General features: G+C 50.5%; 2 protein-coding genes across 13 annotated transcripts in view; one reads left to right on the forward strand and one right to left on the reverse strand.

Annotated features, from left to right (window-relative positions):
• The window catches only part of Cntrl (centriolin), a 327,805-nt gene that overhangs the window by 289,434 nt on the left and 18,213 nt on the right, over positions 1-20,158 (forward strand). The gene's annotated exons all lie outside the window — the stretch shown is intronic.
• The window catches only part of Ggta1 (glycoprotein alpha-galactosyltransferase 1 (inactive)), a 68,543-nt gene that overhangs the window by 8,459 nt on the left and 39,926 nt on the right, over positions 1-20,158 (reverse strand). For 4 of the 12 annotated variants that reach the window (XM_021653686.2, XM_060390032.1, XM_021653688.2 and 1 more), the window contains exons 3-7: positions 14,507-14,630; positions 12,355-12,443; positions 8,968-9,003; positions 6,795-6,860; positions 5,900-6,004 (exon numbers count right to left, since the gene is read on the reverse strand). In XM_021653686.2, the coding sequence (XP_021509361.2) occupies positions 5,900-6,004; positions 6,795-6,860; positions 8,968-9,003; positions 12,355-12,443; positions 14,507-14,518 (308 nt within the window). In that variant the 5' untranslated portion in view covers positions 14,519-14,630. The remainder of the gene's footprint in view (positions 1-5,899; positions 6,005-6,794; positions 6,861-8,967; positions 9,004-12,354; positions 12,444-14,506; positions 14,631-20,158) is intronic. The other 8 variants (XM_021653689.2, XM_060390033.1, XM_021653690.2 and 5 more) reach the window with 7 other exon arrangements.

Consider the following 20,158-nt stretch of genomic DNA (forward strand, 5'->3'; position numbering starts at 1 on the left):
TCTCCTCACTGGGGATGTTAGGAGGGGTGGGGAGGAGTCTGTTCCCGTTACTCAGAAAGCCCGAATAAGACCCGGCAGCACTAACACAGGGAGCCAGGCAGGTAGCAACAGTGACTGTGAAGGCTGACTGCAGGAAGGACAGGAGGCAGCCGAGCCCAGCAGGGGCGGAGTCGACTCACACTGGGCCTCCAGCTCACCTGGAACAGACTGAAGGACCCGGATGAGCGGGATGCTTCTTGACCAAGCTTGCTGGCTTTTGCACAGCATTTGCCTGGAATTTAAACATAACCCTCACTGGCTCCCAGCGCTGAGGTACCGCCCCTGTGTGGACCTGGCCCTCACTTGGCCTTTGCCTGTGCCTCACAGGGGGCAAAGCCACCCACGAGGGGATGCAGGCAGGGCTGCAGGGAGACTGCTGCTGCTGCTGCCAGGAGCCAGGAGGAATGTCCCTTATACCCTCCACAGTGGCACCTGCCTGCCATTAGCAAAGCCTCCACCTGCTACTGAGAGCCTGGTGCGGAGAGTGAGGAGTTTGCCCATCACCAGTCTCCCCTCTCTAGTTCTTGAGGTGACTCTGACCTCCCAGCCCAGTCCTCCCTGCCTTTGGCTGGCCTCTTCCCTCCCTGGGAGAGCTGGAAGGACCTCCGCTTGATGGACTGGCAGGGTAGGGAAAGACCTCCTGGCTGTCTGCTCTACTGGCCACCTGGTGCCTTGTGCCAGCTGGCTTGGAGTCTCAGACCCAGATGGGCCTCGGCTCCCTCTCTAGCATACCAGGTGTGCCTGCTGCAGGGTGGCCACGGGCGCTCTGGGGCTCCTTTCCGTCACGAGAGATGCTACAGCAGGCTTGGTACCAACCCTAGCCAAGGCCTGTGACATGTGGCATCCGCTATCCAGGAGTGAGAAGCAAGGCTCAGGGAAACTTACTCATGTGTCCAAAGCCATGGAACTGGTCATGGATGTTGACACTTACACAGATGACACGGAGCACTTCCTGTGAGACTGGGTTCTGCAGTCAGCTGTATCCACTGTCTCACTAAGCAATATTACCTGCCAGTGCTCTGAGCCAGGAGCTACAGGAGGTTACATTATGTCAGAGGTGTGTGCCAGTAACCAACCATTTCCTATTTAATCAACTAGGAACCTGTAACAGGGAAGTTAAGCAATTTGCCTGAAGTCACACAGCTGCTAAGAGAGGAACCCAGAGAGTCTTTCTCTGGAGTGCTTTGAGCTCGTTTCTATTGCTCCTTAGGCGGACACTCGTTTGGCTGATGGAATCTGGTGAGACCCCAGATTTGCCTTTGTCCATTCAGCAGCCACCTCGGCATATTGCCAGCCTTTGTGTGTCGTGGGGAGCTCCCGGGACCCAAGCTCTGTGGGGTGCTCACCTGGAGAGCTTTACACCCTGGTGGCACATTCACTCCTGTCGAGCTCTGGCTTTATGGGGTGACAAGGTTTTGGAATAAAAAGGGAAAATAAGTAAGCGCACACAGGGTCTGTTTCATCTCCCTCGCACGTCACAGCTCCGTCCTCTGGGTGGTTCATCTTGCCTGTCAAGGAAGGACGCCTCAGTAGCTCTAACCCAGCCACCTTCCCTCAGTGGTCCTTGCTGTCTATGAGCCATTATATTACTGTCATGTATGGGCAGGCAGTATGTCACTGTTTTTTAATGAAAAGAGGGACTAGGCGTGTATTTGCTGTTTTGAGTACATGAGGGACTAAGTGCTGGCCTTTCACCCCTGCATTTCATATCCACACAAGGCATGACCAGCACCCACGGTCACGTCAAGTGAGGCTAAGGAAGGGGACTGAGCCATTGGTCACTTAGTTCATACAGAGAGCCCCAGAGAGGTGACACCTAGTTCTCCCCCTTGAGAATCCCCTCATGCCCAGCCCCACCCGCCAGCCACTCCTCAGCTGCCCGGCGTCTCTGTGAGAAGCCCAATGTCCACTCTGGTTACCTGAAAGGGAGAGCTTCCTTTGATCAGGAAGACAAAACAGCACTATTAAAAATTAAAGCTAAATTAAAAACTGAACCGTTCTCTTTCCCAGCAGTCAATTGTTCAGAGCCACTGACAATTGCAGCGTGTCCCTGACCCTTGACTGAGAAGCCAGACAAGAGCTTGGAAGTGCAGGTGTGAGCAGGTGGGAGGGGGCAGCTCAGGCATCAAATCCCACAGTCCCATCCCCCTCCCCCAAGAAGCCACTGTGATACTGTCAACTGCCTTAGCCAAGATCACCATGATAAGGTTCTAAAGGGAGGGAGGGAAGAGAGCCAGGGAAGAGCCACGCAAAGGCCTGCCTTCTTTCTGGATGGGGCACTCAGCGCTGTGTGACCTCAGCATGCCGGGATCCACCAGTCAGGGCAAAGGCTTCCGGGAAAATCCCGGGCTGCCTTCGATAAAGCCCTCAGGTCTCCAGGTTACCAGGAGTTTACCCTCAGCTGTATGTCTTCATGCAGAGGTACACCAACGGTACCCACGTGTCAGCTGGAGGACGTGTTAAAACGCTGTAGGCTAGGCCGGCAGGATGGCTCGGCAAGCAAAGGCACTCTCGAGACTTCACAACCAGAGTGTGATCCTGGGGACCCACACAGCGGAAGAACCAACTCCCACGAGCTGTCCTCTGACTTACACACGAGTGCCTTGTCACACACACGGATGAATGAACCAAAACTCTTTAAACCTCTTATGAGTCACACAGCAGGCTGGGGAAAGAAAACTCTTTAAACCTCTTATGAGTCACACAGCGGAACACTCATCGCTCAAGCTGCAGTAACCCACCAAAGAGCAGGCGACAGCAGGAATGGAGGGCGAGGGGGCTGAGCCGTGGAGAGGAGGATGTTAAGACTTTGGGAGCAAGAATTGATGAAAGAACTAGACTGTTGGTGGACAAAGAAAAAAAGCAATCTCCCAGACTCTCCGGACTATTTACTGAGATGGGAAGTGAGAAAGAAGAGGGAGGGGTCGAAATTGAGAAATCACGTGGGTCCTGTGAGATGGGCACAGAGAGATGGCGGGCAGGCAGGTCGGCACAAGTCTGGGCTCAGAGGCCTGGGGGCTGGAGACAGCTGTGACAGGCGGCCTCTCGTGCTGTCTGATGCCAGGCAACGCAAGGAGGCATAATGGAAAACAGAGCACAACGGAAGAAGAGGGTGTGTAAAGGCCCAAGCATTCCTGTGGCAGGAAGAGGGAAGAACAGAAGAGGAGAATGGCCAGGAGGAACCAGAAGATGAGCAGAGATCTCGATGTGGAAATGTGTGTGCTCTGCCCTGCCCTGGACCTGCCATGGTTTGCAGGAAACAGCACACTGACACGCATAAAAACACTTATTTACTCATTAATTTGCTTATTCAAGAAATAGATTTTGGTGCCTTGGGAAGGCTTTTAATGGGATGGTAGTTCAAACCAATATTTGTGTGTGCATGGGTAGATGTGTGTGTGCAATATGGAGACCATAGGACAATCTTGGGTGTTATTTCTCAGGTGCCATTCATATGTATGTATGTATGTATGTATGTATATATATATATATATATATATATATATATATGCATATATGTGTATGTGTATATGTATGTGTATTTATACACAGAGAGAGAGATGTGTATTTATACATAGAGAGAGAGAGAGAGAACTCATAAATTAGAATACAGTGGTTGACCAGGGTCACACTGATCCATCTGCTTCCCACATTCCAGTGTGAAATTACAAGTGAATGCCACCACACCTGGATTGTGTGTGTGTGTGTGTGTGTGTGTGTGGTGTGTTCATGCATTCTGGGGATCGAACTTGGGTTCTCATGCTTGTAGGGCAAGCCCATGATTGAGACACCTCCACAGGCGTCCAAGCCATACTCTTTTTATATCTGCCTGCCATCCATTTCGAGGTAAAACTGAGCAGGGCATGGGGTGGCCATGGCCCTCTTCCCTCTGCCCATAATAACTCCCAGTGCAAATGCCACAGTAAAACTGTCCCATCTTCTTCAAAAAGGTGCTCTATGTCTAGCTGTCTAGTCCTAGGACCTCATCCCCACAGCGGCCATCTCTAGCTGTCTAGTCCTAGGGGACCTCATCCCCACAGCGGCCATCTCTAGCTGTCTAGTCCCTGGACTTCATCTAAGATGCTTAGCAAAGCTGCAGCACTCCCAACTTTTTACACTCGGAGTGTCTCCCGGGCAACTACCCCACGGCCCAGCCTATCCAAGGACACAGGCGGGACAGAGCTCCAGTTCATGCACAGCGGCATGGACCTCCTACGCTGAGCAATAAGCGGACCTGCCAGAACATATCCAGCGTCTCCAGCGCCCAAGATCCCTCACAAGCCACAAGGTCGTATTCTCTCCTTCCTCTGGAGCTGCTCCTGCTTCCCGCCAGTGCTGAGACAGAACACACCTGGTCCTCCGCCGGCATGCCCTCACCTCGGGCTACGGTCCTCCTGCCACCCTCACTCTGACCACACCTCACCCTCCATCTCCAGCAGAGCTCGTGAGCACCTGAGACCCCCACCCGGAAGCTCCCCACCACCTACACCACTCAGTGCCTCCCCCAGCTCCTAAGCCTGTGTCCGTGCCTCCCATCCTTTTCCTAGTGACGCCTAGCGACACCCCAACTCACCACTGCAAGGTCTCCCAGGCCTCGCAGTCACCTTGGGCAGTTCTGTTCTTAGTCACTACGCATCTTTCCAGTCAGTGGATCACATGACCTTAGTAACTGTGTCAAACACTAGTTTCACGGTGACGGCCCCCTAGGACTGACAATTCCCTTACGCACTTCCTCTACAACTCCTGTCTTCCCCCTCCCCCCCCTTCTTCCTCATCTTCTCTCTGTATTGGTCCTGATGCACGCTAAGCATATACTCTGCTACTGAGCTACACAACCCCAGCTCCGTGACGGGGAGCTTCTTAAGTGGGTCATACTGTCGCCAACGCAACGACTACCACAGTATTTTTTAAAGCCGTGATTCCTGTCAAGAAATAGAGATTTGGTTGTGATCAACCAAATAGAGTTGATATCCAAATACCTACACATATACACAGAAAGAAATTCATCTTCAGAGTGATGTGCTCTGATAGCCTTCTATATTTAATTTTATGTATGTGTGAGATATAGGGATCGCGTGCGCATGCACAGGCCACGGCACGCATGTAGAGAGGTCAGAGGACAACCACAGGTGACAGTGGTTCCCACCACGTCTGAGGCAGGATTTCCTGTTCCTCCTTCCTACTGACCCACCACCTTCCAGGAACTCCCGTCTTGATATGGGTCACTGGCGTCTCACACACACACACACACACACACACACACACACACACACACACACACACACACACGACCCTGCCTGTGGCTTTGCATGGCTCCGGGGTCGAGGGGCCTGACCTCCAGTCCTCACATCAGCCCAGCAAGAACTTTAACTGCTGCACCAATTCCGGAGTGAGTTCTTGGCTTGCTTTAAAAGCAACCGTTGGGGCTAGTTTCTGAAAACACAAGGGGGTAGCAAGGGGGCAGTGTGGAAAAACACCCGCTAACGGATCCTGTTCTCTGATGAGCATTTGCTGTCTGCGTGTGTAACGAGTGAATTCATGGCGGCGAGAATCTCTTACCGTGTCCACGCCACAAGACACCGTAACTGAGTCTAGAGAATTTTCTTGGCCCACTCTAGATCTTGTAGATTTCCACAGCGTCCTGAGGGGCCCACTAAGGCTCTTTTTGCCCAGCATTGTGTGCTGCACCTACAGCTGCCCATTTGCTGCTGCGGTTCTCACAGTGCTCAGTCTGTTTGGTCCGAAGTACCCAGATCTCAGTTTCTTAGCCACCGAGGAAGCCGCCCTGCCAGCACCACACTCGGTCCCCCACCCCCACCCCGCCAGCTCCTCCAGCGTGCTTACTACTCTCTGCCCTTACTGTGGATTGAACCAGTCCGATAGGAGAGGCTCTTGAACGCGGTCTTCACGCCTTCCCTTTTCTCTCCCTTTCTCTATGTCGTCCTCCTCTTGGTAACCGTGGATCCTGTGTACAAAGAGAAAACAAGACTGGTAAGGACATCACGGAGGCATGGGGATCTCTTTCGTGTCTCAAGGTAGAGAATGCATCTCTCCTGGCACGGGGTGGACCGGAGAATTCCTACATACTTGGTGGGGGTAGGAGGCAGGGTGGGGAGGTGCAGCATTTGCCTCTCTGGCCACCATGCAGGTAAGCGGTCACGTTTCAATGGCCCTGTAACCCTCCCGTTATTTCAGAAGTGGGGAGAGGTGGTTTAGAAAGGTCCGCCAAGGAACATTTCTGTTCTCTGTCTAATCCGAAATTTAAATTTCAGCCTGATGTTCACAATTTTGACTGGAGAAAGAAAAGGACACAGGAAGACAGAGGAAGGCAGATGGGGAGGGAGGGAGGCAGAAGGGGAGAGGGAGAGAGAGAGAGAGAGAGAAAGAAAGAGAGAAGAACCAGAGGGAGAAGAGGGGGGAGACTCAGAATTCTGCCTGTAAGTTCAATTCCTCCAAACTGAATGAGGTGGTTCATCCAGTAAAACTGCCGGTCACGAAAGTCTGACCATCTGAGTTTGATTTCCACAACCCACAGTGGGAAGACAGAATTGTCTCCTTAATGTCGTCCTCTGACCTCCATGTGTGCTGTGGCACGCATGCACCTACAATCACACAAACACCACACACACACACACACACACACACACACTACACACACAATAACAATAGACAACAACAGCAGCAGCAAGGAAAGAGTGGGTGAGAAGGAGCCTCCGAGAGTGTCAGGGATGAACGAACCCATGCCGATCCCTTACCCATTATTAAACCAGCTTGAGAACCACCATTCCTTGCGCCTGCTGCTGTCACCAACTTCTGGAATTCTGGGAAACGAAAAAGAACATAAACACCTCTAGGAAAAGAGGCAGTCCCAGCTGCAGGGCGGTCCCAAATACTGAGGATCAGATATCGCCACTGAGAGAAAACTTCAAGCCGCAGTTCATGAAGACAGGGAGACGCAAAACCCTGAGCTCCAAAGGAGAGGATAGGCTTGAGGGGTCTCAGCTGTGCCCTACTGGGCAGGATGAGGTACCGGTGGGAGTGAAGGACGGGGCCCCTTCAGACACACGGGCGGTGGTCCAGACTCTGCCTGCTAGTGGGCGGACTGTGGTACACACACAGTTGCTGGTACACCGCGACTTTGTCCTCTGCAAAGGACGAGCAGTAACAACCATTCCCTGAGGGGATTTGTAATGACCAACAAGACAGCAGACATGGAAGAGCTTGGTGAACTGAATGTGGCTGTAAGGAAAAGTGGTCTTAATTTAAAAAACCTAAGATCACGCAGGTGCGTGCGTGTATTACAAAGGTCAATCTGAGAAATTTTCCAGTTGCCCAATCAGTGATGGCTTCCGGAACTCTGAAGATTGCCAAAAAGAGAGGTCAGAAGACAAGTTATAAGGCATCTTGGCCCCAACTTGAGATAGCTTGCACATCCTTTCATTGTGAAGGTCTCCAATTTTGGGTCTCTTGAATGAGAAAACAAAAAAAAGGGAGAGGACAGATGAGGTGTCAAGGTGACTCTGAGCAGGGGACAGTGTCAGGGACTTGGTTTTGAGATGGGGTCGTGGCTCCGTTGACCTCCCACTCGGCCCCTGGTTGAGGTGACAGGCACACTCCAGCACGCCTGACTAAGAAACCCACAGGGCCCATCTGCCTCTGGAGTATCTGAGATGGTGAAGGACTCAAGGTGGGGTTATAATAATTGGGAATTAAAAGGAGAATCACCGGAGATAGAAAGAGAAAGGCCAGCAAGATGTCCCAGGGGGTAAAAAGGTACTTGCCACCAAGTCTGATGACCTGAGGTCAATTCCGGGAACCACAGGGTAAAAGGAAAGAACCAAGGTTTCCTTTGATCTCCACATGCGCATACACGCACGCATACACAATTTAAGAGAGATGCTGGGAGCTGGGAAGATTGCTCAGTAGGTAAAGTACTTGTAAAGAGATCCTGAGTTCAGATCCCCAGCACTCAAACACAAGTCAGACAGAGGGGTGTACAGGCACTCAGTATGCGTGTGTACGTGTGTGTGTGTGCGTGTGTGTGTGTGCACGTGTGTGTGTGTGTGTGTGCACGTGTGTGTGTGTGTGTGTGTGTGTGTGTGTGTGCGCGTGTGTGCGTGTGTGCGCGCGCGCGGGCACACGCGGAGGGGGTGGAAACAGAAGAATCCTTGAGCTGCCTGGCTGCCAGTGTAGCCAAAAATTGATGATATCTTGGTCCAGTAAGAGACTTTGTCTCCAAAATTAAGGTAGAGGATAATGGGAAGACACTCGAAGCTGACCTCTGGCACACACGGGTACACACACGGGCAAGTACAACTACAGATACATGTGCACACTCATGCACATGCCACACATACACACACACACACACACACACGCACACAGAAAATGCCTCTGATTTGGCAACCCTGGTATGTATTTTCACATGACCTTGGCAACCCCAAATAAAAGTTTCACGTTTATTCTCATTTTGACAGCTAAAATACAGGCTTAGCGAGCGTGTGAGCAGGAGGCCAAGGTCCCTCAGCAGGCAAGAACACAAGCCAGGCTTCAACCTCGGGGAATGGGTTACACTCAAGTGAAGGCTAAGCCGCCGTTAGGAAGAGTAATTTGTTCTGATCTCCCTGCAACTGGAGCTTAATACAGCTCCTCCCTCAGCCCCTCTGGCCAGCATTTCAGGTGCTCATAGGATCCCTACAACAAGAGAGTCCCCTGCTCAGAACTGAGGGTGAAACATGTCACTATTCTATAAAGATCAGTGTGGGGCCTGGCAGAGGACAGCCCTGACCCCTGGGGCCCTAGGGATCCACTTCCCTTTCCTGGCCTCTCTCCTCCTCCCGACACTTGACTGTGGTGTAGAGAGAGAACGGCTGGAGGGGCTAAAGTGATGGAGACAGCCGACAGCCTCGCGGAGGTCAGAGCACTTACTTTGTGTGGTATATCCACAAGAGCGAGCCTCCTGAGCTAAAGGCAAACGAGAAACAGAAACGTGTCACTGCACTGTACTTCGCGGAAAGGCTTCGCTGCAGTGGTGCTCCTTGCGCACTGGGTTCCCAGGGGGTTCCCACAGGCTTCGCCACCGGGGAAAGGGAGGGAGCCTCCGAACACTCTCAATTCCTGTTTTTCGTCTGGGGGATTCCCTCCCCTCCCTTTCTCTTCTTTTAAAGTTGGCCAGCTGTTACACGACAGGAAGGTCCTCCTCTGCCTCATTCTCAGATGCTGGGCAATGAGGAAGCCAGGAAGATGAAAGCACCATGACCAGCCCTGGCCCCGCTCAGGATGAAAATCATTCCCCCAGGAAAGAGAGCCTGGCATATTCAGCTCAGACCCCTCCTGCAGAGCAGACCCCAAGGGTGTTGCTTTAGGCAGCACCCAGAAGGCTGGGCCAGGGACACAACAACTACCTCTATTCAGTCGTTATATTAACTTTCAAGATTTCTTCCACACCGGTATGTGCTCTTTGAGCCTTTGTTTCTCGTGTGTGTGTGTGTGTGTGTGTGTGTGTGTGTATAAGAGAGAGAGAAATGCCATGTGTGCAGTGCCTGCGGAGGCCAGAAGAGGACACTGGATCCTCTGGAGCCACAGACAGCAGAGAGCTGCCCAGTGAGGGTGCTGAGAACCGAACCCGGGTCCTCCGGAAGAGCAGTAAACACTCTCAACCAGCGAGCTGGTTCTCTGAGTCATCATGGCTCCATTTCCTATCAAATGATAGGCACAGGTCTAATTAGACAGCACCAAAGGTGTCTAATCAAACTCAGTTCAGAGCTTGCTGGCCACCCAAACAAGCATTCCAGGCCCACAGGGGACTTGCTGTCTTGGACAGTCCCAGCAGCTGGCATCATTTCTTCTATCTGCCACGATCCCAATGACACGTTTTGCCCAATGGTGCAAATACTGCTACTGTGCAGTGAATGAACCCTCCCCTACCCATGTCTGTTGAAGCCCTGACTCCAGGATGTGGCACTTTGGAGGGGAAACTGACTAGGTGTAGATAGGAGAATAAAGATGGCACCTCATGATGGATTTGGCGATTTTTATAAGAAAAGGAAAACAATGCAAGCTGCTTGTTCCCCATCATGGATGGGTCCAGGAAGAAGATGGCTGTCTGCAGGCCGAGGAGAAAGCTTCACCTGGGAACTGACAAGGATGGCGCCTTCATCTTAGACTCTAAGTTCCTGTTACTGAAGCCATCCAAGTTATGGTATCTGGCTATGACGACAGTGATGACTACAATGGGGTGATGACAGCAGTGGGAACTTTCTTGCCTGCTCATCTGCCGTGCAGGGATTAAGCCCACGCCCTTGCACAAGCTAGGCAAGAACTCTACCACTGAGCTGTGATTTCTACTATTTTGGTTTTAGGTTTTTTGTTGTTTTTTTTTTTTTTTTTTTTTTGACAGAGTCTCCTTCTGTAGTTCAGGCTGGTCTTAACCTTACTAGGTAACCTAGGTCAGCTTCAACTCAAAGTGATCCTCCTGCCTCAATCACTCAAGTGTGGGGATTATAGGTAGGATCCACCACACTGGGCTATTATCTCCTTCTCCATCCCCCTCCTTTTTTTTTCCAAGACAGGGTTTCTCTGTGTAGCCTTGGCTGTCCTGGACTTAATTTGTAGACTAGGTTGGCCTCGAACTCACAAAGGTCCGCCTGCCTCTGTCTCTGCCTCCCTGAGTGTTGGGATTACGGGCGTGCACCACTGCACCCGGCTTTTTTCCCATTTTTAAAGGTAGAACACTGAAGAACAGAGCAGCTGAGTAACTTGCCCAAGGTCACAGAGGCAGTATATGGAAGCCCAGACCAAGCAGGCACTACAGCTTGATGGTCCAGCCGGGATGCTCTTCTGCTCCCAAGAGCTTACGGGTTGGTGAATCATCTCTTACTTGAACTGGCTTCCTCAATTCACACGTCCCACTTTCCAGACCTTTGAAGGTGGTCACACTCTAGCTTGTCACGCTCTTTCTCAAAATCGGCTATTCAGAATCAAACAACAGAACATCCTAGAAGTGGTTCTGCGTTTGTCACGCTCTGAAACTCGTATCTTTTGCATTCTGAGCGGAGGTTACTACTCCCAGCCCTGCACCTAAGGATAAGCTTTCCTTTTTGTGGTCAAAAAGGAAAGCTGGATGCTGGCTCATCCAACTTTAAAATCCAAAATTCTTTACGAGCTAGATGACATGTTGACCCAGATGACAGAACTCTCAGGCCACTAAAACATTTCTCTGTGGAAATAGTTATCTTATGAGACAGCCCCACAATTAGCTCTGGACTCGTGTGAGCTGACTACAGCTCTGCCAGTGTCTCTTCTTAGGGGGCCTTCTGGAACTCTACAGCAGAGATTATCGTCCGTCCTGCCCCCCCCCCCAGGACACAGACATCAGAGCTTCCAGAAGCAGAGGCAGCACATAGGTTTTTCAACTCACAGATGCATTTGACAACTGAGAAACATTTCATTCATCCTGCTTTCCAAAGCCGAGAGTAGGAAGGGAGGGAGAAAGAGTGTTTCAGCCAGGCACAAATGAATCACTAGTAAAACTTAGTGTTTTTTTTAAAGGACTTGGATGGCTCCTTTAAAGCTACAGATATTTAGGACTGCAGGGCTCCAGGCTGGCTCCTCGTGGAATTCCTACCTGAATTTTATTTATTTATCTTTTTTTTCCTTCACTTTTACTATTCTTCAATTTTATGTTTATGAGCGTTTTGCTTGCGGGTATGGAGACGCTCCCTTTGTGTTTCTGGTGCCCATGGAGGCCAGAAAACAAGGCCTGGACCTGGAGTTACAGGTGTATGTGAGCCACCCTGTGGGTGCCAGGAATCAAACCTGGGTCCTCGGAAAGAACAGTACTGATCTTAGCTGCTGAGCCACCTCTCCAGCCCTTTTATATTTTGACACAGGGTTTCCCTATAAGACTGTGGCTGGCCTGGGAATCGCTAGGTACACCAGCCTGGTCTTACACTTGTATGATCCTCTCGCCTCTGCTTCCCAAGTACAAGGATTCCATGAAGGCACCATCCTGCCTGGCTTCAAAATTCTGGTTTCTGCTTATTCAGATTACTTGAGATTGTGGTTTCGGCTTCTTGTGCCTTGTCTCCGGGTCTAGCCTACAGAAGTGTGAGGGACGAGAGCATAGGAAGAGAATGACTTAAAAGTCACCTGCATGGTCTGTGGACCATACAGGGATCGGGAATACAGAAAGGGTGGACTCCTGTTTACGGCTCCGTTTCTTATGTTCACCCCGCTTGGTCACCCAGCTGGCACCACTCACGTGGAATGAAAACAGCCTTGCCATCCCATAATTCTAGCCGGCTTCATAATTACCTGTTGACATATTCCCAAAACATGACAACCACAGTTGAGACAACCAACATCGACAGGATTACTTTTCCCTTGATATTCATTATTTTCTCCTGTAGAGGCGGGGAGAAAAAAAAAAAAAAAGAGGAAAAAATAAATTAAGCAAATTAAGTCTGGAGTGAGAGGTGTCTTCTGGGGCTGGAGAAAGAGCTCTGGTGTAAACAGCTCACTGGAACACTCGTTTGCTGGCTTCAGCCCCCAGCATCCAAATGGCAGCTCACAGCCGTCGGTAACTCCAATTCCAGAGGATCTAACACTTTCCCTCTTCTGGCCTCCACAGGCACCAGACATAGGGTGATGCACATAAGCACCTACATACACGCCAGCAAAACTCACATGTAAATAAAAATAACAAAAGGCCTCTGCTCACATGGTTTCTTTCTTTCTCTCTCTTTCTCTCTTTCTTTTTAAGATTTCTTTACTTACTATGTATACAATGCTCTGTTTGCATGTGTACCTGCACACCAGAAGAGGACATCAGGTCTCATTATAGATGGTTGTGAGCCATCTATAGATGGATGTGGTTGCTGGGAACTGAACTCAGGACCTCTGGAAGAGCAGCCAGTACTCTTAACCTCTGAGCCATGTCTCCAGCACTCACATGGTTTCTAAGAGGATACATTTGTGTGTAATTCCGACAGAGCTGAACTGTGTGTGGCTCCCCACCTCCACTCCGGTACACAAACTAGCCACGACCAATTAGGCCAGCGCCGGTAATGAGGCTGTGTGTTCTGAGAAGGAAGCTGGGCCCATCCATGTGGGTGCTGGAGAGAGAGTGGGTAGCTGTAAGACGGTCCAAAGAACTCTACTCACCTCTGACGCTGGGAGAGCTAGCACCACTCAGCAGCTCTGCTGTCGCTGAGTACTGACCGTGTTCTAAGGACTTCAGAATCTAGGCTCACCCTCTTTTAAGCCCCATTCAGTTCGGCCCACCGCACACCCACAAGCAAGCAGACAATCGGAACTACAGAAGTAGGTGCATGGGTATTTTAAAAATGCTGCATAAAACTGTGAAAGAAAGGGAAGGGGTGCCGCAGGGAATTACAGGGCTGGGAAGTGCTTCTCTGTGGTGAGCAGGGAAGGCAGGATGTGTGTGGGGGGGGACGACAGGAAAGGTGAGTGCTGAAGATGAAGACGAGAGGTGAGAGGCGAGAGGTGAGAGCCTCTGGGGAGCAATATTCACGATGCCAGGAGAAAAGGTTTTAGGAAAAGAAAACAAAACTCACCTCAAAATGTTGCACAAGAAAGAAGGGAAGGGGGTGGGTAGGGATGGACAGAGCTCTCAATGGTCCACGGGGAGTTGGGGAGGTTGGGGTGAAGAAGTACTGAATCTGAGTTCAGAAGACCTGTTCACCTGCTGAGGGTTGGGGGGAGGTTACCAGAACCCCAGCATTAGTGGGGGAAGGGTCACAGACTATTCTAATGGCTAAAGAGAGGGAGCAACTGTAGAGTGCATTTGCATGTTGCTGTTCCTCTATTTCCGAGTTCTGACGTAACATTTTGATCCCTAACAACACACCCCTGCCTGGCAAGGAACTGTTCCTCAACATTTGCTGGCTCTTTGAGATTCCAAGAGCTCAGACAGGTCATGCCTCTGACCCACAGATGAACCAGCCACTCCGGAGCCAGGCCTCCTCCATCTGGCCCGTGCACCTCACAAGGCAGTGGGGCCTGGCCTTCTCACTCGGAACCTCAGACACCTAGAGACCGGGCCTGCCAAAAGGTCTCTGAGCAGATCTTAACTGGTCGCTACTCTGCCATTCTGAGCACCCCAACTTCCAACTCTCAGTATCACTGGGTGGTATTCCAGAGACACCCCTACCCCCCAAGAAGAAAGACTGGGTAGGAAACTCATAAGAAAGCGGGCCGAGCAAGCCATGGGGAGCAAGCCAGAGCACACGGCCACTGCCTCTCAGTTCCTGCCTCCAGGTTCTTGCCTTGAGTTCCTACCCTGACTTCCGTGATGGACTGTGACCTGAGCTTGCTAAGGAAAATAAACTCTTCCCTCCCCAAGTTGCTTTTGGTCATGCTATTGTCACAGCGACAGCAACCCTGACTAAGGCAGCAACCCAGGGGCTGAACTCAGGTGGTCGGGCTTGGCAGCAAGTGCCTTTACCTGCTGAGCCATCTCACTTTCCTTTCTTCTCAGGTAGTAGCTAAGAATAAGAGGCCATTTGAAGAGCTGGCTTCTTTATGAGCTCGCACAGGCGGAAGCTGTGAGCTTATCTCAGAAGAAAGATCTGCAAAACAGCAGAAGGCCTCCAGATTAATTCTAGACGTGAGCGCACAGACTAGATCGAAAAGCTGTTAAGTTAGCGGAGTTTAGTTCCGAAGCCTTCCTCCTGAGTGTGAGCACTAGACTGGGCCTTGAGAGACCAGCTTCTGTCTAAAAGAGTTCACTCACTCTAAGTTCAGCCAGAGGCTGTGGATTTTAAAAGCTGTTGTCCTGAGTGAGCAGGACAACAGCTGATCCACTGTCCCCGCTTTCCTCACTTCCCAAGCCTACTTCTCCTACCTCACTTCCCACCCAGACAGAGACCCCACATCCATTCAGCTGAGCCAGTCAGAAGCCTAGGACTCCACAGTTGACTACAGGCTGGAGCCAATCAGTGCTCTGGATAAAAAGGTCCCTCCCCCCCTTCCAGCCGAGGCCAGGCTCCCACCCTTGCTTTTCAGGGAGCTGCTCTTCTACTTCCAGGAAGCTTTGTCTGCCCTTCCTCATCTAGTGTGTGAGGTAATGAACCCAGCTCAGAGGGTGACTTGGGTCACCACTGAGCTTCCCAAGCCTTAGTTTTCTGAGCCAAGCCCACCCACACCAGGAAGTAGACTCGTCCACACTCAAGGCCACCCCGCAACAGACTGACAGCCACAAGCCCCAGGTTTGACTGTGGCCATAAGTTAGGATTTCAGTCCTAACACTACACCGAGAACTAGAGTTCCAATCCACATCTCTAAAACCCTGGAAAACCAAACATCCTTTCGTAATCCAAGAGGCATTGCAGCCTCAACTGACATTACATCTTTGTGATCTCTGTCCCATTTGAGCATTTCTATGCACAAACGTTAACGGGTCCTGTCACTTGGCTCAGCTGCATGAGGATGCTGCGCCACAGATGTTATGCTACCTATCTGGGCTCAGAGTTTCAGATTAAGCACTGGAGACCCTACCAGATCGAACTAAACTAAAATTAAAACAGTTTTCTTGTTTTGACAATGGGGATAAGAATAGTGATAGGGAAGGATGTAAATCTGAGGCCAGCCTGGACTACACACAGCAATACTATATCTCAAATAAGAAATAAGGGCCAGTGAGATGGCTCTATGTGTAAACCAGCTTTCCGAGAAAGCCTGTGGCCTGAGCCTGATGGCCAAAATGTACCACAGAAGAAGAGAACTGGTTCCTAAGGGTTGCCCTCTGACTATCACATGTGCATTCTGGCATATGAGCCAACACACACACACACACGAATGCCTTTAATCCTAGAACTCAGGAGGCAGAAGCAGGCAGATCACTGTGAGTTCCAGGCCAGCCAAGGTTACACAGTGAGACTGTGCCTCAGGAGGGAGGGAGAGAGGGAGGGAAGGAGGGGAGAGGGAGAGAGAGCGAGAGAGCAGTGATTTCAGAGCAGTGCCGTGACATAGGATAAATGCCTTTCTGAAATGTTAGCCTTCGTTACTGCTGTCCATAAAGGAGGCTGCTGGGAGGTTCTGCTGAAATGAGGGCTGGTACTTATCAAGTGTCTGGAATGCAATCAGTGCAAATGAGAGCTGCTCTAATCAAGTCCTGGGCCACCCAGTGCTTGCTGAAAGGCCTGAGCAAGCCCCAGCTTCCAGGCTCAGCTGCACCAACCCCACTCACCCGGGATCAAACGTAAAGCCTCTCCCAAGCGGAAGGGACATGGGACAGAGCAGCTGCACGGCCTGTGTCACCACAACCAGTCCAGACAGGTGCTCCTGATCCCCACCTTGAACAGGCTGGTGTGACTTTCATTGATCTCAGTAATTCACAGGAAAGGCAACTCTCCAAGCACATTTTTTTTTTCTGGGCTTCACTGCCAGCTTGGAACCACGTGCCCTGGGGCTGTGGCTAAGCACCCCTCTGGTGAGAGCCTTGCAAACTGGAAGCTTAGAAATGGGCACAACAAAGCTTCCTAGAATCTGGAACCCAAGTCCCCAGGGGAGGAAGGACTGGCAGTCAATTAGGCTTTTAAAACATTTTTTATTTTCTCTCTGGCTCAAATGAGACATCTTGGCAGCCAGTGTGTCCTAAAAGTCCTTCTATAGGTCCTCGGAATTTTCAAACTGCAGTTTTGAAGACCAGTGGGTAGCCATCTTCCCTACCAGGAAATGAGTTTGTCTTCTTCCAGATCTTGGCTCCAAGATGATGATGATGATGATAATAATAATGATAGAAATGAACAAACAAACAATGGTCACACCACAGAGGGCCACACCCTGCCTGGTGTACATCCAAGGACAAGCCATTAAGAAGTTCATCATTCAGAACATCGTAGAGGCCACAGCCACCACAGACATTTCTGAAGCAAGAGTCTTTGATGCTCACATGCTTCCCAAACTCTAGCTCAAGCTGCATTACTGTATGAGCAAACCCGTTCATAGCAAGGTGGTCAGAAAGTGACCTGGCGAAGTCTGCCCTGAAGGACCAAGTACTCCCACCATGACTTAGGCATGCTGACACTGCCCACGGCCTCCACCAAAGCCCATGTAAAGAAGTGGTTTCATTTTCTGGGGAAAATGAAAATAACAGTTATACTTTAGGGCTGGAGAGACGGTTGTTCTTCCAAGGGTCCTGAGTTCAATTCCTGGCAACCATACAGTAGCTCACAACCATCCATAATGGGATCTGGTGCCCTATTCTGGCATGTGGGCAGAATACTGTATAAATAATAAATAAATCTTTTTAAAAAAGTTATACTTAAAGAGGGCAGGGAACGGTGACCAACACATTTAATTCAAGCACTCCACAAGCAAAGGCAGGCCAATCTCTGAGTTCGAATCAGCCTCGTCTGAAGAGCTAGTTCCAGGAGAGCCACGGCTACACAGAGAAACCCTGTCTTGTAAAACAAAACAGAACAAAATGAAAGAAAGACAGAAAGAGGACATACACAGACAGACAGACAGAGAAATGAGTTTGAATCTGAATCATGTAGCACTCTGGGTGATCTTAGCCCATCCAGCGGTTCAATCTGTGATGGTGTGGATCCGTCCTGTCATCTGAGACCCGGGACTCAATGCTCTTGTCATCTGTCCCTAACTCCATCCACTAGCCACTCCCAGATTCGACCTTGCAAAGCTTAGCTCCTGCATGGGTTTTCAGATGAGCACCTACACCCCAACTCCTGGGACATGAGCCAGTGCTGGTGGCATCTCATAAGGCAAAGCCACGCTGGAAAGCCTCCGCCTTCCTGTTCAATGACCATCCGCCAACCAGATGGAAACACTCCATGCAAATAATTCCTCTCTTGGAAGGGGACACTGGGTATGTTTTCTCCGTTTCGTATCAGGGCAAAAGGTGAAGTTCAGCTGGAAGCTGGATACACACAAGGGCCCTGGAAAAGCCATTATCATTATCATTGTCTTGACAGCAGGGGACAGGCAGGGAGAAAATGCTTGTCAGAGAAACCAAATCCCCCAGAGAGTGCTCTACCCTCCACCTATAAACCTGCTGCCATGGTCTAGAACCCATTCTTCTTCCCCAAGGAATGGCCAAAGAATGCACAATGAGTCCAGATTGGCACAGGCCACCCTCACCATCAACCACCATGGACTCGGCTACTGGGTACTAGTGTGTTCTTGAAAACAGAAACACACCAATGAACAAGGCCACCATGGAGCTTCCATTCCAGAAGGGCAAGGTAAAAGGTTAAACAGATTAGAGAGTGTCCAGTAGTGACCAATGCTCCAAGAGCAAGCAAAGCAACAGAATAACAAACTGGACATTGTCTGTTGACATGTCCCGTATTTGGGGAGCCACCTGGGAAGGTGGCAAAGGAAAGGGTGTGTCAGGCTCTGTGGTTTGAAGGAGGAGGAGGAGAACGGCAGGTGAGGCTGGAGTTGAGCGGATGTGGGGAGCAAAGGAAATAGAGGCTCCCATTTTGCCTAAAAGGTCTCTTCCCCATAAAGGGACAAGACGGGGAAGGGATCATCACTAGGAAGGGATGAGTAAAGGAATACTCCTAAAACACCACAGCTGAGTGGTGGGATAAGAGGTCGGTAAGGCTGTCCCCCTACTCCAACAGCAGAGAAACAAAAAGTAGGTCCCCAAAACTCCATCAGGACAGAAAAAATGGCCCCAGTGTCCAAAAGGAAGGAGATGGGTTGTCTGGATATAGTGATGACTATCCAAGGCCTCCTGTTAGTGATGATGATGGTTGGGCCAAGGGAGCCCAGGCTCTGTCAGTTGTCCATGGCCAAACCTAGGAGACTGGCCGGAGGGTCTTTTGGGGCTTAATGCCCTCACACCTCGAGGGTCATGAGGACAGTCAACAGCCCATTGTCTCTCTTGCTGGCACCTTGGACATGGTCGGAATGGGTTCTTAAGCCTTGGACAGGCTCGGGCCCAGTGTCCTTCTTGACCACACTTAAAACAGAGGACTGGAAGGTCTCCAGTTTTGAAAGGCCCGGGACCCTGGGCAGTTCCTGAGGTTGGCTGAAAGGCCTTAGATAGCATCAGGTATTTTTGCTTTCCGGCCTTCTCATCTCTCCCATGTTATACCTTAAAGGCCACAGTTAAGACTTCAACCTGTGGAGTCAGGGTCCTTTCTCCCATCATTTAAGTCTGGCTCTAGTATCAGGGAACCTCCGAGAGAAGAAGTAAGTCCTAAGTAGCTGTTTTCCATCTGGCGTCTCAGGATCCAGACTGGTATCTTTTAAGAGGGCCTTTGAAAGGTGCTCTAGGAATTGTGATGGGTTCTCATGCTTGTCCAAAACCTCTCGGATTTTGTCATAATTTACCACTTTAAGGGCAGCCTTACCAAGTCTGACCAGGAGACAAGTTATAAACTGATCCTTAGCTTAAATGTCCTCTGGGGTATTGTAATTCCACCCAGGGTCCCGGCTGGGGACTGCCTCAGCCCCGATGGGGTCGGCAGAGTCAGTTTGATAGATTTCATCTGCATGTGTCCTAGCCTGATCCCAGACTCGCCTGCACTCCTCAGGGAGAAGACTGTAAGGATCATATGGACATCATAGAAACTATGATTACAAGCCTGAGTGGTATATACTAGAATTCCTTTAGGAAGGTGGAAGAATTAGCAGTATAAGACCCCACTCTCTTCTCTATTTGAGATAGTTCTCTTAATGGAAACGGATCGTGTACTGACGGAACCATCCACCCCAGCAACTTCCCACAAAGGGAGAGCCATGGCTGGTTTGGGCAAGGTACGGTGAGGTGAAGGAGGTACTTCAGTGGAGTGGGAGCGAGAGCGAGAAACAGGAGGGCTGGGGGTTACTGGTGTGCTAAAGGTGGGTGTGAGAGAGAGCCGATATGGGCAACCAGCTGCTGAAGAGGGAGAAAGGGAAACTGAGGGAGTTGGTGGAAAGGGAGCTATAGGTTTAGGCCTATAAGGGAGAGGTTCATTAGCCGATTCAAAAATAGTGAAGGAATCATCTTGTTCAGGCTTCATGGCCCAAAGGAACTGAGTGGGAGTACAGGTAGAAGAGAGAGAAGGCTGGGAGCGGAGATGAGAGAAGGCTTGGACCCCGATCGCTCACAGTATTTGTAAAGGTACCGAATGATATCGGGATC

The sequence above is a fragment of the Meriones unguiculatus genome, chromosome 8, assembly GCF_030254825.1.
Source record: "Meriones unguiculatus strain TT.TT164.6M chromosome 8, Bangor_MerUng_6.1, whole genome shotgun sequence".
NCBI classification, from domain to species: domain Eukaryota; kingdom Metazoa; phylum Chordata; class Mammalia; order Rodentia; family Muridae; genus Meriones; species Meriones unguiculatus.